The 15016-nt window shown below is 37.0% G+C and overlaps 1 protein-coding gene across 1 annotated transcript in view; it reads right to left on the bottom strand.

Annotated features, from left to right (window-relative positions):
* The window catches only part of LOC142339386 (membrane-bound transcription factor site-2 protease-like), a 44399-nt gene that overhangs the window by 10622 nt on the left and 18761 nt on the right, over positions 1-15016 (bottom strand). The window contains exons 4-5 of the mRNA XM_075389396.1: positions 9238-9504; positions 8579-8911 (exon numbers count right to left, since the gene is read on the bottom strand). Of these exons, the coding sequence (XP_075245511.1) occupies positions 8579-8911; positions 9238-9504 (600 nt within the window). The remainder of the gene's footprint in view (positions 1-8578; positions 8912-9237; positions 9505-15016) is intronic.

Raw genomic sequence — 15016 nt, 5'->3', positions numbered from 1 at the left:
TGCTGCTCAATGCGGCTCTTTAACATGCGCTTCGAGAGGCCCCTTAAACATGCAAAAATTTTGTCCAAATTTAGAGCTCACGCGTTTAATATAGAGGATTAGCATTTTTCTTTCTAACACACAAAGGAACATAATCCGACTCAGCGTCGCAAGAAGTGCTCTCGAGCAACAGGCGGAATGATGTTGATTAGAAATTTTCATGTCTACAAAAAGAAGTGTACCCGACACAGGCTCGAACCCTTGACCCCCAGATTAACAGTCATCCATCTTACCAACTGCGCTCTAAGGACTACATACAACCGGTTCTCACAATCGCTTTTATCGTATCAATAAACATATTTGCGATATAAGGCAATTGCAATGACGCAAAAATCAAAAAATAAAGCGTGGAAAACTTAGTTGGAAGCTTAGAGTGTTATAGAAAAGCGCAGTACCTGAACGGCTAAAACGTTGCAGAAAAAAAACACGTTTACAATAAGAACTTAAACTTGGTTTGGGAGCAATTGAAAAACACTTAGTAACCAGGACAAAAAATCCTCCCTCTTGGCGAGCATACTTTCAAGCCCTTATAGCCTCGTGGTAACTGCTCCTTACTAACAACCTCTTGTCCCAGGTTCGGTTCTCACCCCTCTACTTTGAGCCTTTTAGGTCATAGAAATCTCTCGATATGTTTGCTTAACCGTGCTGCTCAAGGCGGCTCTTAAAAATGCGCTTCGAGAGGCCCCTTAAACATGCAAAAATTTTGTCCAAATTTAGAGCTCACGCGTTTAATATATAGGATTGCACGAACGAACAAACAGATTTGAACTGATTTTGACGTCGTAAAAAAACATAGCAGGACAAGTCCTGACAAAAAATCAAAGCATATTTATTGACTACACAAAAAACTAGCCCTAGAATGGACAAAGATTGGACGAGGAAAACCATTCAGAAAATAGCTCTACGTTAAAATTAGAGCAAAAAACTTCACGCCGCAAAACCATTTGCTTTTTTGCTCCACTCCATGTTTCGGCATGACCAAAATCATCACTCCAACTTGAAATCATGAAAATGTGTGAACAGATCTTTGACAGCTCCTCAATACACTTCAATTTCTTGAAATAGTAAATGTCACTGACATGACTTCTTTTGTCGAAAACGAACGTTCCTGCAGCTCCACACTTCGGTGGAAGTTGGGAACGCCTAGTGCAGATATTCAAGTTATCTCTGTACAAAGTAATTGGGTCAAGAACCCTTTCAGATGATATTTTGTGGACACTGATATGTGAGATTGAATCCAATATGAATTCTAGACCTCTAACTAATGTCCCGAGTGAAATTAACGATCCTCTGCCTCTCACGCCTAACCACTTTTTACTCGGAAGAGCGTCACTTAACTACCCTCCTGGTCTCTTCGAATCGCAAAAAGTCACCGTGTCCAGGTCATGGAAATCTGCTCAAGAACTAGCCTCGCACTTTTGGAATAGATTTCTTCGCGAATACATCCCTAATCAACAGACAAGGTCGAAGTGGAACAAAACTTCTGAAAACCTCAAGGTAAATGATTTGGTTTGGCTACTTGAAGACTTCACGCCACGACGTCTCTGGCCTCTTGCAAAAGTTATAGAAATTTTTCCCGGTTCAGATGGTGTAGTACGCTCCGTGAAACTGAGAACTCCACATGGTGAGAAAGTAAGACCAGTCATCAAGCTAAGCAAAATCTTAATAAACAAATGAATTATTTTGTGTTCTCGTTCTCACGAGCAGATGTATACTTTAGTTTTCAATAGGAAAAGGTATAGAATTGTAAGTCAAGTCGTCTCCAAAAGTTGATGCAACAAGTTACATTATTGCAAAGTTTCACATCAAATGTCTAATTTTTGCGATCATTAGTCAAGCATTGTTACCATATTTGCCGTCCTTTTGTCCCTTTCAGTCGCCCATAACTTTGGTTCCTCCCAAACTTCCTTTTCCAATTATTATATTTGCGATCGATTATCTTATCTTGCTGATTTTACACCGATATCATACACAACAGCAACAATTCGTGATCTTACAATTGGGGCCGAGGATGTCACTGACATGACTTCTTTTGTCGAAAACGAACGGAAGTGATTTTCGACACGAGCCACACAACACAAATTACAATCATACAAAACACTCACAATCAAAGGAAACTAATATATTTAATCTAAATCAAAATAACCAACAACATTTTTTAATAGCACTTTCGAACGATAACCCCCACCCAAATTAAGATGTTTTGATAACAGTAAAAAACCAAGAGAAGGCCAAAATAGCCCCAGTTATCGCTGTGCAGCTGATCAAAAAACAATGGCATCAAAATAATTAAAAACAGTCAATCATTAGTCTTGACACCATCAAAAACTTCAACGTAGAGAAATTCGGTATCGTTTTTTCAGCGAAGAACAAAATGAAAAATTAGAAACACAAAAGGCAAGACAGGACAAAATGAAAAACAAAGGAGGCAAACACCAGACGTCACTGAAACCTTATGAATACTGAGATAACTCAAAAACAAAGCCGTCTAACTGCCGGAAAATGGCTGTCATTGACGCCACCTAATTGTTTCTAAGTGCGGGGGTCACGCGACGGTGAGAGGAGAGGGAATTTGAGAACAGCAAGGCTCTAAGCGAGTTGCTCAGTCACTTAATGCCATCTGGGCATTACTTGTCCCGTTTTAAAGGACAAAAAGGTAAAGTATCAGACGAAAAATTGGTCAAGCCAAAAATCGCATAAGCAATACCACAGGACTAACAAAATTGCTACAAAATAGAGAGCAATTAAAAAGCGTTATCTACGCGTTGACGAATTCGAGCAATTGTACGTTGGCACAATAAGAACACATTTATAGCGGGAATTACTAAAGAGAAGAAATACTGAAGACCGACATTCACGTAATTCAGCTCTTATGCCAGCTAGCAAGCGTTTCACTGAACTTTGATAACCTAATGCACAATGACTTAATGATCAGGCTTTATATGTTTATCCCATTTCTTTTGATTTTGCTCTTTTTGATTTTAACCATATTCACTAATTTAAGTAATTCGATGAGCGAAGGAATTTAAAATCCGTTTAGTTGAAACAGTGAGTGCGGTAAGTCGGAAGCCAAACGTGAAAATTGTGACTTATGTAAAACGAAAAACATTATTAAAAGGTAAAGCGAATTTAAAAAAACGAAGCCGGGAGTATAAGATCTTGACATGGATTTTTCGATTTAAAGCTGCTTATACCGACAGTCAGGAGATCAGCTGTGTCATTGACCACTCTTTGTATTCGGAAGAAGAAGGATTTCTCCGTAATACGTTTTATTTCTCGCGAGATGACTAAATGATCCAGGTCCATATTACGAGTATTTACATTCTTTTCCTCAATTGTGAAAAAATCATTAAAATTTAGACAATTTTGATCGTTCATTATAGCAGAGAAGAAAAGTAAATCACTCTCAATGAGCTGATAGGCAACTGACAGGGAATTCGATGTAATCAGCAAGCCAGCATTGTCACCAGGTCCAAAGCATCACCTAAGCCCTTGTAGGTTCAGGAGCTCTAACTTGCGCATATGGATAATGTCCGGGTACCAGGCAGGGTAGCCATATAACAATACTGATAGAACGCAAGCTTTGTATAAATTAAATTTAACACCAGAGGGAAGACCTATTGGACGCCATGTTTCAAATAACTTAGAGCTCTCCGTGCTTTCACAAGTTTAATTTCAACATGATAGCTCCACTTCAATGTGCTGGAGACTTCAACACCCAAATCTGCTATTTGGTCAACTCGTCGCTTCCAATAAATAAGGAATTCGTAAAAGTCCAGCCGAAATGAAGACAACCACATTTGATAGCATTGAAGTTAATAGAAATGCAATATAACTAATCTTAGCGCGTGTAAATCACTTTGAACTGCGCGTAGGCATGAGTCTTCGCTGCAAATTAGTTTGGTGTCATCAGCAAAGCAATTTACATTGGAATAATCATATCATCGATATAAATTAAGAAAAAGATAGGCCCAAATACGCTCCCCTGCGGCATGCCACTGCTGGCAACCGAGACGGCTGAGAGGCTGCCTCCTACTTTAACTCTGTCTTCTACATTCTAAGTAAGATGAGAGCAATGTCACGAAATCTTTTTCAAAACCAAAAGAGCAGACAGGAATGATCAACAGAGTCAAACGCTTTGCCAAAATCTAATTACACAACAACTTGTTCCACATTTTCGTCGAAATTCAAAAACAGTTCGTGTAGAAAAAGGACCAGTTGCGTCAGCGTAGAATGCTTCGTACGAAAACCATGCTGTTTTGTCTTAAAAAGGTCCTTGATTTTTCCGAATATGTACGTAAAGAGAAGCTTTTCGAAGATAAGAGAAATCCGTGGAAGTAAAGATATTGGTCGGTAATTTTCGACATAGCTCTTGATCTCTTTTTAAAAACTGTCGTGACAAAGGCGCACTTCCAAGAATCAGGCCATTTTTGAGTTTTAACAACGTTGTTCAAACAGTCAATCGTTGCCGAAGAATAAAAGAACGGTGCATCAATCCATTTCTTGCGTTTCATATTGACACTTAGCCGAAAGGCTCTTATAACATCTAGAGATAAATGCCGGATGTGAATTGTGGCAATCGTACGATAGTGACTTAGTGATTGTAAGATTTTGAATAAAAAAGTTGGCATCGAATGAGAATGAAAAAGCGCTCAATAAGCAACGATTTAATCGAATATCTTCAAAAGTCAGAAATATATAATAATGATCAGAAAAACTTGACTCTTTGATGACAAAATCCCAATAATCTGGATGGGAGCAAAAAAAACCAGGTCTAAAATACTTCCAGCTCTATGAGTGGGTTCATCAATTATTTGCGTAAAAAAAATAACTGCTCGGTTATGAACTCCAGGAGAGTCTGCTCATCCGACCGTGCCGATGACATATATTCCCATTGTACGCTCGGGTAATTAAAATCTAAATTTAGCCACTGTATCGAATCTGAGCTTTTCAATTGTAATTTGTTTTCTATTTCACTCATGGTAGCGGGAATTCTCAGTTCTACGACAATTGGTTTGACCTAAAACTGTGAGCCTCGTGGGGGAAGGTAGAAGAGAACAATACAAAGTGTTAGGCTCGCATACGTAAGCAACACAACGCAATCATTTTCGGATTTTGCGGAATATTTGATTTCGATATTTTTTAAGAAATTGTCGTGAAACGCAACGAGGATTCCTCCATGATGACCGTCGGTTCGATCTGATCGCACAATTACAGAGTACGGATTGCCAATAAAAACAGCACTATCGTTAATCGATTTATCAAGCCAAGTTTCAGTTAAGACAAGCAACTGCAGGAGATAGCATAGACATGGCTACAAAAATGATAGCCGCTTCTCAATTGATAGAACACTCTGCACATTCATGAAGAATACGGAAGTGGAGAGAGAGCACTGAATTTGTTGTCATTTCTCCTCACAAACTCGGCCCAATCATATTCTGTACGTATTTCCAGGAGTCTGACTCTCCAATTGTCGTTTTTCAATTCTCCGGTTATGGTTGCACGCGCTTCGCTCGAGTTAAATCGGGCGGCACATAAATACTCGAGAAATTGGGACATTTACGTAGATTGCCAGATTTTAGTTAAAACTCTTACCTTTTTATCTGCTCCTTAATTTTGAGTAACAGCAACTGATGCCCGGTTGATTCCTGGGGTTTTCCTATTCTTTTCAGTTCCACGTCACTTGCTTCAATTTTCACATCCAGCGTTTCAGCTAGCTCATCGACAAGTGTTGCGTCCGTTTTTAAATCTGACGGCTTCGTTCCTTTAACTACAAGGTTCAATTTGTTTGCATCCTTGCGTGCCTGCTCCTGCTGAACCTCAGCAAATAATGTAGCTCCAGTTTGCTGTAACATAACCGGATCGAGTTTGCTGTAACATAACCGACTAACGTTAAGCGAATTGCTCTCAAACATCCGGCGAGCGGTTGGCTTTGTCAGTAGCTAGCCACGGTTTATTGAGGCTAGCTTTAGCTTGATTCAGCTTTTAGTTTTCTAGCCTTGTAATTAAATTAATTGAAAATGTGAAACTTTGCAAAATATTGCAAAACTTTTAAAAAAGTTTGCTGATTTTGCAGTGAAAAAGGTTCAAAACAAATTTTCGTCTCTGGATTTCTTAAGACATAAAAAGTGTCGTTCGTATGTAATGATCGTTAAACTCAGAAAAGGACAAAAACATACAAAAATTTTGAAAACAATCGCTAATTTTAACAATATCTTGCTAAAATTCAAGACACTAAAATCTTCAAACACATTTCATTATCTCAAGGGACTATCCAGCATCCCTATTTCAAGCTTGAAACATTTCCACTGGCTAATAAAGATCCATAAACTTGGAACATAATAATTTTCCGAAAATTCGAAAATTTAAATTTTAGCAAAAAATTGCTAAACCTGTAGTCATTATAAAATTGATAACCATACCATTAACACTAGAAACTATGCAACCACTTATTATCAAAGTATTGGAGGAGGTCCCTAAGACCCTGGTACGGGACAAAATTTAAAAAAAAACTTGAAGTTGCAAATATTTTCTAAAAAATTGCTTAAATTCGTGTTATTAAGATCCTGAAAAACATTCAAGTACATCTAGAAACTATGTAGTAACCCATTCAACCCTAGAAAAAGTTATATGGCTCTTGAGGCTAGAGAAACCTAAAATACGACAAAAATTTCAAAAACCTTGAAAAATGCAAGTTTTATCAAGGAATTGCTAAAACTTGTTAAAAAAAATTTGAAAACTAATCCATGGCCAACAAAATTTTCAGCAACTTATTATCGAACTCTAACGGAGGCTTTCTGACCTCTGAGGTTGAAAAAAACTGGATAATGCCAATAAATGTCCGAAAAAGTGAAAAAAATTGCATGTTTGGTCAAAAATGCTACAATTCGTGATATTAAAATCTTCAAAAACAGTCCATTAGATCTAGAAACTATACGATAACCTATTGTCAAACCATGGAGGAGTTTCCTTGGAAAATCCATGGCAAAAAAAACTATACCATGGTTATTAAAAATTTTTCATTAACTTATTATCAAACCCGTAAGGAGGTTTTCTGGGCCCCTGCATCTGGAAATGTAAATAATGAAAAAAATTATCAAACAAAACTGAAAAAAAATTGCACGTTTTGTCAAAAACATAGCCGTCAGATTGCCGAAAAATAGGCGCGATAGACGCTTGTGGCCTCAGTTAAGCAATTAACCTAAAGGCAGATATGACGTCACGAACACAAATTTTAACTGCAAAGCAGTAGAAGTCACTGAAAACATTGAAAAATTCAATTCCAATAAGTCAGGGCCAGACGAAACAAAAAACTGTTTGACGAAGTAAAAAAACATAGCAGGACAAGTCCTGGCATACAATTAAAAGATTTTTCATTGACTAAACAAAAAAACTAGACCCAGAATGGACTATGAGTGAATTGGGAAAACCATTTATAAAAAATCAGATAAAAAAATACAAAAAAAAACAGAAAATCAAAGTCAAAATGCCGCTAGGGAGACCAAAAAAACCACTAGCGAGAAATGTAATTTTGATTTGAACAAAAAAGAATGAACTATGAATCGATAGGGAAAGCCATTCAGAAAGAAAATCCGATCCAAATAATTGAAAAAACAGAAAAAACCCAAAGTGAAATAGCCGCATGTGGACAAAAAACCACTATCGAGAAAGAGAATTTTTGTTCAAACACGGTATTCTAACTCTACTTTAAAATTAGAGCTAAAAAATTTCAGGCGGCAAAACCACTCGCTTTTTCGCTCCATTTCCTGTTTCGGCGTGACCAAAATCACTACTCCAATTTGACTTCAAAAATCATGAAAATGTGTGAACAGATCTTAAAAAAAAAGACAGCGCCCCAATACAATTCAAATTCTTTGAATTGTAAGAAATTAGGAGCGCTATAATAGCCGCCTGGAATTGCTGACGCGGCTTTAAAAAAATGCTAAAATTCGTGATGTAAAAATGTTGGAATCATCCCATTACCACTAGAAACTATGCAGTAACCTATTATCAAAACCTAGAGAAGGTTCCTTGACACTTAGGGCTGACAAAACTCAAAACATGGCAAAAAGTATGAAAAAATTGTGAAAAATAGTCTAAATTCGCGTGTTTCTAGCGAACGGTTGTTCTTCATTAGCTAGCCACGAGAGGGGGGGGGGAGGTGGGCAGCACAGCTCGGTGGGGGGAAGGGTGGGTGCAATAGTGGGGGGGGGGGACAGTCAGGTTGGTGTCTTCAACCTCTAAGAACCGCCATTCACTCCAGAGACTATTAAACACCAATTTCTCACTCCATTTTAAAGGTAGTGGCAAAAGACCACGCTTCAAGCCAGCTCACTTTACTAGTTCCCTGTGACTAAAATCACCACTCTAATTTGACTTCTCACCGACGTGAATAGCCATAGAGAGGTTGACGTCAGCTTTTAAAAGAAATCAAGATAATTCATTAATAACTCCGCTTATCTATCGTAGCTAATAATAGAAATATTTTCCGTATTAAACTTAGAAATTTTAACTTGCTGTTTTTTAGTATTCAACACACCTGAGCATGTTGAGTGTGATGTCTGGGAAAGCTTGAGGAAACCAGGGAAATATTGGCACAAAGTTAGCCACTGATAATGCATACGAAAAGATGTACATGTCGCCTATGTATAGCAACAGCTGGCCACTTTCTGTCTTAGAACGAACATCAATTTCTGAGTCCTGCTCCTGCCATATTTCTCTTTCATGATCAAGTGATTTCATCCCATTCGTGGTGCTTTCTGGGCGCGGTTCGGAGTATTTATTTGTGTGTGATACACGCAGCAATCGGGACTGATTGGCCTGTGACACAAACAGACACCGAGAACTTTCTCCGTAGAAGAGATAACAATCCCTAAATAGAAAGTTTAAGCCTTTAATTAGCCGGTCAAAATTCGTTCGCCAGCCCAACGAAAAAACGGAAATTTTCTGCAAACGAATATTTTCTTAATGTAGGAAATCTTGAGTGTATGAAAGATCAGTAATCAATTTTATCGCCACATCAAACTTGTCCAGTCTTAAAATTACTTTCCTTAACATTTTTCCTGCGTTTTCAATCTGTCTCATCCCTTCCTTTTCTCCATTTTTAAAAGTTTATTCGTTTTTATTTCATCATCTAATGGTTTGCTGCACTAGAGATCGAACTACCTCTTGAATCTTTATTGATGACTACTACGTTACCTGTTATCTTGGCATTCAAAATTGTCGACCAATTTTCGAGCATTGATGCACCTATAATTAGGACGAGGAGGTGGCGAGAAAAGGAGACGCTCTGCCGCAGAGAGGTGACCATCATCGTTTCCTGTTGCCCAAGACGGCGTATTATATCGAAAGCATAAGTCGCCCCTGCTCTCGGCCGAACAACACTCAACTACTAGGTGGGAACTTCCAACTTCTTCCTTTTCTTCCTTATTAGGTTTCAGAGTAAATGGGTCAACTTCGAAAGAGCTGAAAACACACATTAAATTTTCACAAATTCCAATTATTGCGACAGCACTGCGCACTAATATCGATTACGTATTTCGATCAACAACAATCAAAATTGAGTACTTAAACAAAAACGTTCGATCGAAAATGTAGCGAGTAGGGGGAGGAGCGGGTAGTTAGTTGGTGGCGGGGGGGGGGGGGTTGGTAGGTAGGTTGGTAGGTAAGTCCAAAAAATGAAAACAGAAGTAAAAGTTCAAAATGTTCGCAAAACTATAAAACCCGTCAAAAGATAAACAATATATAAAGAGTAGAAGAGTCGTGCAATATAATCTGTAAATCACAAATATCCAAGAGAAAGAGCCGGTGTTCTACCTATATCGGAAATAACAACGAGAAAATAAACATAACCGACTAACGTCGGGCGAATTGCTCTCAAACGACCGGCGAGCGGTTGGTTTCGTCAGGAGCTAGCCACGGTTTAGTGAGTCTAGCTTTAGCTTGATTCGTTCCAGCCTTGTTAGTATATAAATCAAATAAAAAACTGATATTTTAAAAATTTGCAAAAAATCGCAAAACTTAAACGAAAAGCTTCCAGATTTCGGAGTGAAAAAGTTCAGAACTATTTTCTGTCTCTGGAGTTATGTCAAATAACCCATCCGCAAGACTTGAAAAGCTTCGTTGGCCAGTAATGATCGTTAAACTCAGAAAAGGACAAAAATATTCAAAAACTTTGAAAACAATCGCAAATTTTAACAAAAAATTTGAAAATTAAATTTTATAAAAAAATTTCAAAAAACTCGAGTCCTTAAAATAATGATAGCCATTCCATTAACTCTACAAACTATGCAAAAGCTTATTATCATAGCTTGGCGGATGTCCTCTGAGGCCCCTGGTGCTGGAAAAAACGATAAAAAATTCAAAAAGACTCAAAAAATCCTGAAAAAATTGCAAATATTTTTTAAAAATCGCTGATATTAAAATCTTGAAAAACACTACATTACATCTAGAAGCTATGCAGTAACCTATAATCAAACCATAGAGGAGGTTATGTGGTTCTTCAGGCTAGCGAAACCTAAAAATGACAAAAAACTTTTGCATAAAAAACTAAAATTTGTTATAATAAAAGTTGAAAATTAATTCATGGCCAACAAAAAGTTCCAGTAACTTATTATCGAACTCTAAGGGAGGTTTGTGACCCCCGAGGCTCAAAAAACTTGAATAATGACTAGAATTGTCAAAAAAAATTGAAAAAACTTGCAAGTTGAAAAAATTGAAAAAAAATGCTATAAATCGTAATAAAATCTTGAAAGATATTACATTACATCTGAAAACTATGACAGTAACCTAATGTCAAGCCCTAAAGGAGGTTTCTCGTCTCTTGAGGCCAGAGACCTACAAACAAAAATTTTCAAAAAAATTGAAAAAATGCAAGTGTTATCAAAAAAATTGCAAAAATTTGTCCTATTAAAAAATTGAAAGCTACCCATGGCAAATAGAAATTTTCCAGTAACTTGTTATCAAACCCCCAAGACGTTTTCTGGCCACTGCGTCTGCAAAGACGCGAAAATGAAAAAATAATCGTCAAAAATATTGAAAAAGATTGCATGTTTTGTTAAAAAGAAATTCTCAAATTCGTGATGTTATTGAAAACGTTCCGTTACCACTAGAAACTATGCAGTAACAACCTATTATAAAACTCTAGAGGAGATTTCCCGACACCTAAGGCTGAAAACTTGCTCGTCAGCAGCCACGTGGGGGGAGGAGGGGGAGGGGTTGGACCGGGGGTCTGATGGGGAGGGAGGGGTGTGGAGATATTATCAACTATCGTGTTTTGAAAAAGCAGATGCCTTTTTAGTTTGAGGGTGGGGGTTGTTTGCGGGGGTAGGTAGTTCAGAGGATGGGGGAGTACGTAGGTGTGGATGGGGGGAGGAGTTAGGTAGGGGAGGAGGGGGTAGGTATGTAGTGGGATAAGGGAAGGTAGGTAGTTGGGGGTCTGTAGTTTGGATAAGGAGGGACCTCAAAATGACCTCTTCACCTTGAATACTACTAGCAGCTCCTTTTACTAAACTAAGCTACTGTTAAAGTCCTATTTCTGAAAACAAAAACAAAGTCAAAGTTCAAAACGGAAGTAAACGGTTGAATAGAAAGAAGTCAACATTCTAGAAAGACGTAAAAATTGAAGTCATGAACAAACTTGCTTCAGCTAATAAAAACTGTAGAAAAACAATACTCCTCTTCGAGTCGTAAAAACCTGTAAAATACCAATACTCATCTTCGAGTCGTAAAAAGCAACACGTTTACAATAATTGCTTCAAACTTCGAGAGACAGAAAAAAATTATGAAAAAAAAGCCTGAATTAAAAAATTGTTTTGATTTTCAACTAAATCTCTAGCAAAAATATTGATTTAAAACAAACAAACCAATAGACTACTTTAAAAGAGTACAATATAATGATTTAAAAACATGTAGAAAAACAAGGTCAAAAAATAAGAGAAAGTCACCTAGTCGAAAAACTCAATTTCAACGGGACTTTTTTCAGATATTTCCCGATAAAGCTGTCTTCCATTACCTGCTCACCAACAGCTGAGGCTCTTTATTAGGACTGGAAACTTAAGACGTCGAGATAGAAAACGGAGCTTACAAGAAAACTTTTTATTTTCAGTTCAATTCCCGCTGAAAAAACGCCCTGTTCCCCAGTTCGTTTTTAACAATGTCTAAAATGAATTTATTTTGATATCTAACTGATGCCAAAAAATAAGATCCGAACAAAACGCCAAAACAACTGCCAATTTACGATAGATATCTTTTTTGCACTATCATTGAGCCATTCCAAACATTCTCTTGTTTAAAGTAAAAATTTTCAGCCAAAATCTAATCTATTTACTTTTTGGATGCTTGATATCCTACAAAAAAGACTACTAAAAATCCATAGTCAAAATAAAGCATTTCAATTTAGATGGCAGTAATATAAAACATAGCTGGCAGATTGCCAGAAAATAGCCGCAATAGATTCGTAGATCGGCAGTCTAAGAAAAACAGTGAAAAAAAAGACAAACCAAAAAAATTCGTCTTTTCATTGAAGGCTGATCTGTTATATTTTGATTAAAAATCTTTATAACTTATTGCTGCCTCTATTAGCTGATCTCAAATAACCTTCATTTAGAGTGACACAAACCCATTTGACCTTATCTCTTTGAATTAAAGTAAATAAAAGTCAATTTCAATGTGAGGAAGTCATTTTTGAGAGTGAGGTAAGTCAAGTGTGACCAAAAATTTAATCACGCCCATGAACAAAAAAACTCGCTAAACTAAGAGCGAAAAATGACGTCACACATGCAATTCAGTTGAAATCGCATGAACGAATGAACAAAAAGTGGCTGTGACGTCATAGGGTCGTAACAAAAATCATGACGACGAAATAAAAAAACATAGCAGGACAAGTCCTGACGTACAATTCAAAAAATTTTCATTGACTAAACAGAAAAACTAGACCTAAAATGGACTATGAGTGAATTGAAAAAACCATTTAAAAAATCAGATAAAAAAAGGAAAAAAAAACAAAAAATCAATGTTAAAATACCGCATGTGAACAAAAAAACCACTAGCGAGAAATGAAAATTTAATTCAGACAAAAAACTAGGCTTAGAATGAGCTGTGAGTGGATTGTGAAAACCATTTAGAAAAAAATCCGATCCAAAAAATCAAAAAAACAGTAAAAATCAGAGTGAAATTGCCGCATGTGAACAAAAAACCACTATCGAGAAACCGAATTTTTGTTCAAATACCATTTTCGCACTCTACTTTAAAATTGGAGCGAAAAAATTTCACGCCACAAAACCACTCGCTTTTTCGCTCCATTTCCTGTTTCGGCGTGACCAAAATCACTACTCCAATTTGACTTCAAAAATTATGAAAATGTGTGAACAGATCTTAAAAAAAAAAGACAGCGCCCCAATACAATTCAAATTCTTTAATTGTAAAAACCAAGAGAAGGCCAATAATAGCCCCAGCTATCGCTGTGCGGCTATTAATCACTTCATATTTAAAAACTCTAACGGCTAGAAAGTACAGAAAAAGGTTTGTGAAAACGAAGTCTCATTTTCATAAAAGTGTGGACAATATACAATTGCCATTTCTACCATTAGATGTACACTGCCATATATCATTTTTATGGCACTTTTAACAAATAGTAACCATATATTTGGGAAATTAGTCTGAAGTAAATTCTTCGCACAGTAAAATGAACCAACTGATTGAGGCCCAGAACTAAATGAACATAACCGACTAAAGTCGTGCACATTGCTCTCAAACGACGAGTGAGCGGTTGGCTTCCTCGTTAGTGAGGCTAGCTTTAGCTTAATGGAAGGGACGTGAATTGAGCGCAGCGGGAGATGCACCGCGGGGGGGGGCAACGGTGGCGCATATTATGGGGGAGGGGGCAGTGAGAGGCGGCTGATGTGTGCGTGTGTGTGTGGGGGGGGGGGGGGTTGTGGTTGGGGGTCAACTTCTAAGAAGCACCCTTCACACCATAAGTATATCTCCAAAATAGTTTCTGTGAATCACATACTTGGAGACTAGTGAGCTGAAAGGCTCTAAGAGAACTTAAAACTTAAAGCTCGCTGGTCTCTGCCCGTATATTCCGTTTTTGAGGACGAAAAGTCAACTAAATCTCTAGCAAAAATATTGATTTAAAACAAACAAACCATTGGACTACTTTATAAGAGTACAATATAATGATTAAAAAACATGTCGAAAAACAGGGTCAAAAATAAGAGAAAGTCACCTAGTCGAAAAACTCAATTTCAACGGGACTTTTTTCAGATATTTCCCGATAAAGCTGTCTTCCATTACCTGCTCACCAACAGCTGAGGCTCTTTATTAGGACTGGAAACTTAAAAAGTCGAGATAGAAAACGGAGCTTACAAGAAAACTTTTTATTTTCAGTTCAATTCCCGCTGAAAAAACGCCCTGTTCCCCAGTTCGTTTTTAACAATGTCTAAAATGAATTTATTTTGATATCTAACTGATGCCAAAAAATAAGATCCGAACAAAACGCCAAAACAACTGCCAATTTACGATAGATATCTTTTTTGCACTATCATTGAGCCATTCCAAACATTCTCTTGTTTAAAGTAAAAATTTTCAGCCAAAATCTAATCTATTTACTTTTTGGATGCTTGATATCCTACAAAAAAGACTATTAAAAATCCATAGTCAAAATAAAGCATTTCAATTTAGATGGCAATAATATAAAACATAGCTGGCAGATTGCCAGAAAATAGCCGCAATAGATTCGTAGATCGGCAGTCTAAGAAAAACAGTGAAAAAAAAAGACAAACCAAAAAAATTCGTCTTTTCATTGAAGGCTGATCTGTTATATTTTGATTAAAAATCTTTATAACTTATTGCTGCCTCTATTAGCTGATCTCAAATAACCTTCATTTAGAGTGACACACACCCATTTGACCTTATCTCTTTGAATTAAAGTAAATAAAAGTCAATTTCAATGTGAGGAAGTCATTTTTGAGAGTGA

This window comes from Convolutriloba macropyga, chromosome 5 (genome assembly GCF_964194025.1).
Source record: "Convolutriloba macropyga chromosome 5, txConMacr16.3, whole genome shotgun sequence".
Taxonomy (NCBI): Eukaryota; Metazoa; Xenacoelomorpha; order Acoela; family Convolutidae; genus Convolutriloba; species Convolutriloba macropyga.
The sequence above is the reverse complement of the archived record's forward strand: the minus strand, read 5'-3'. Positions and strand labels throughout refer to the sequence as shown.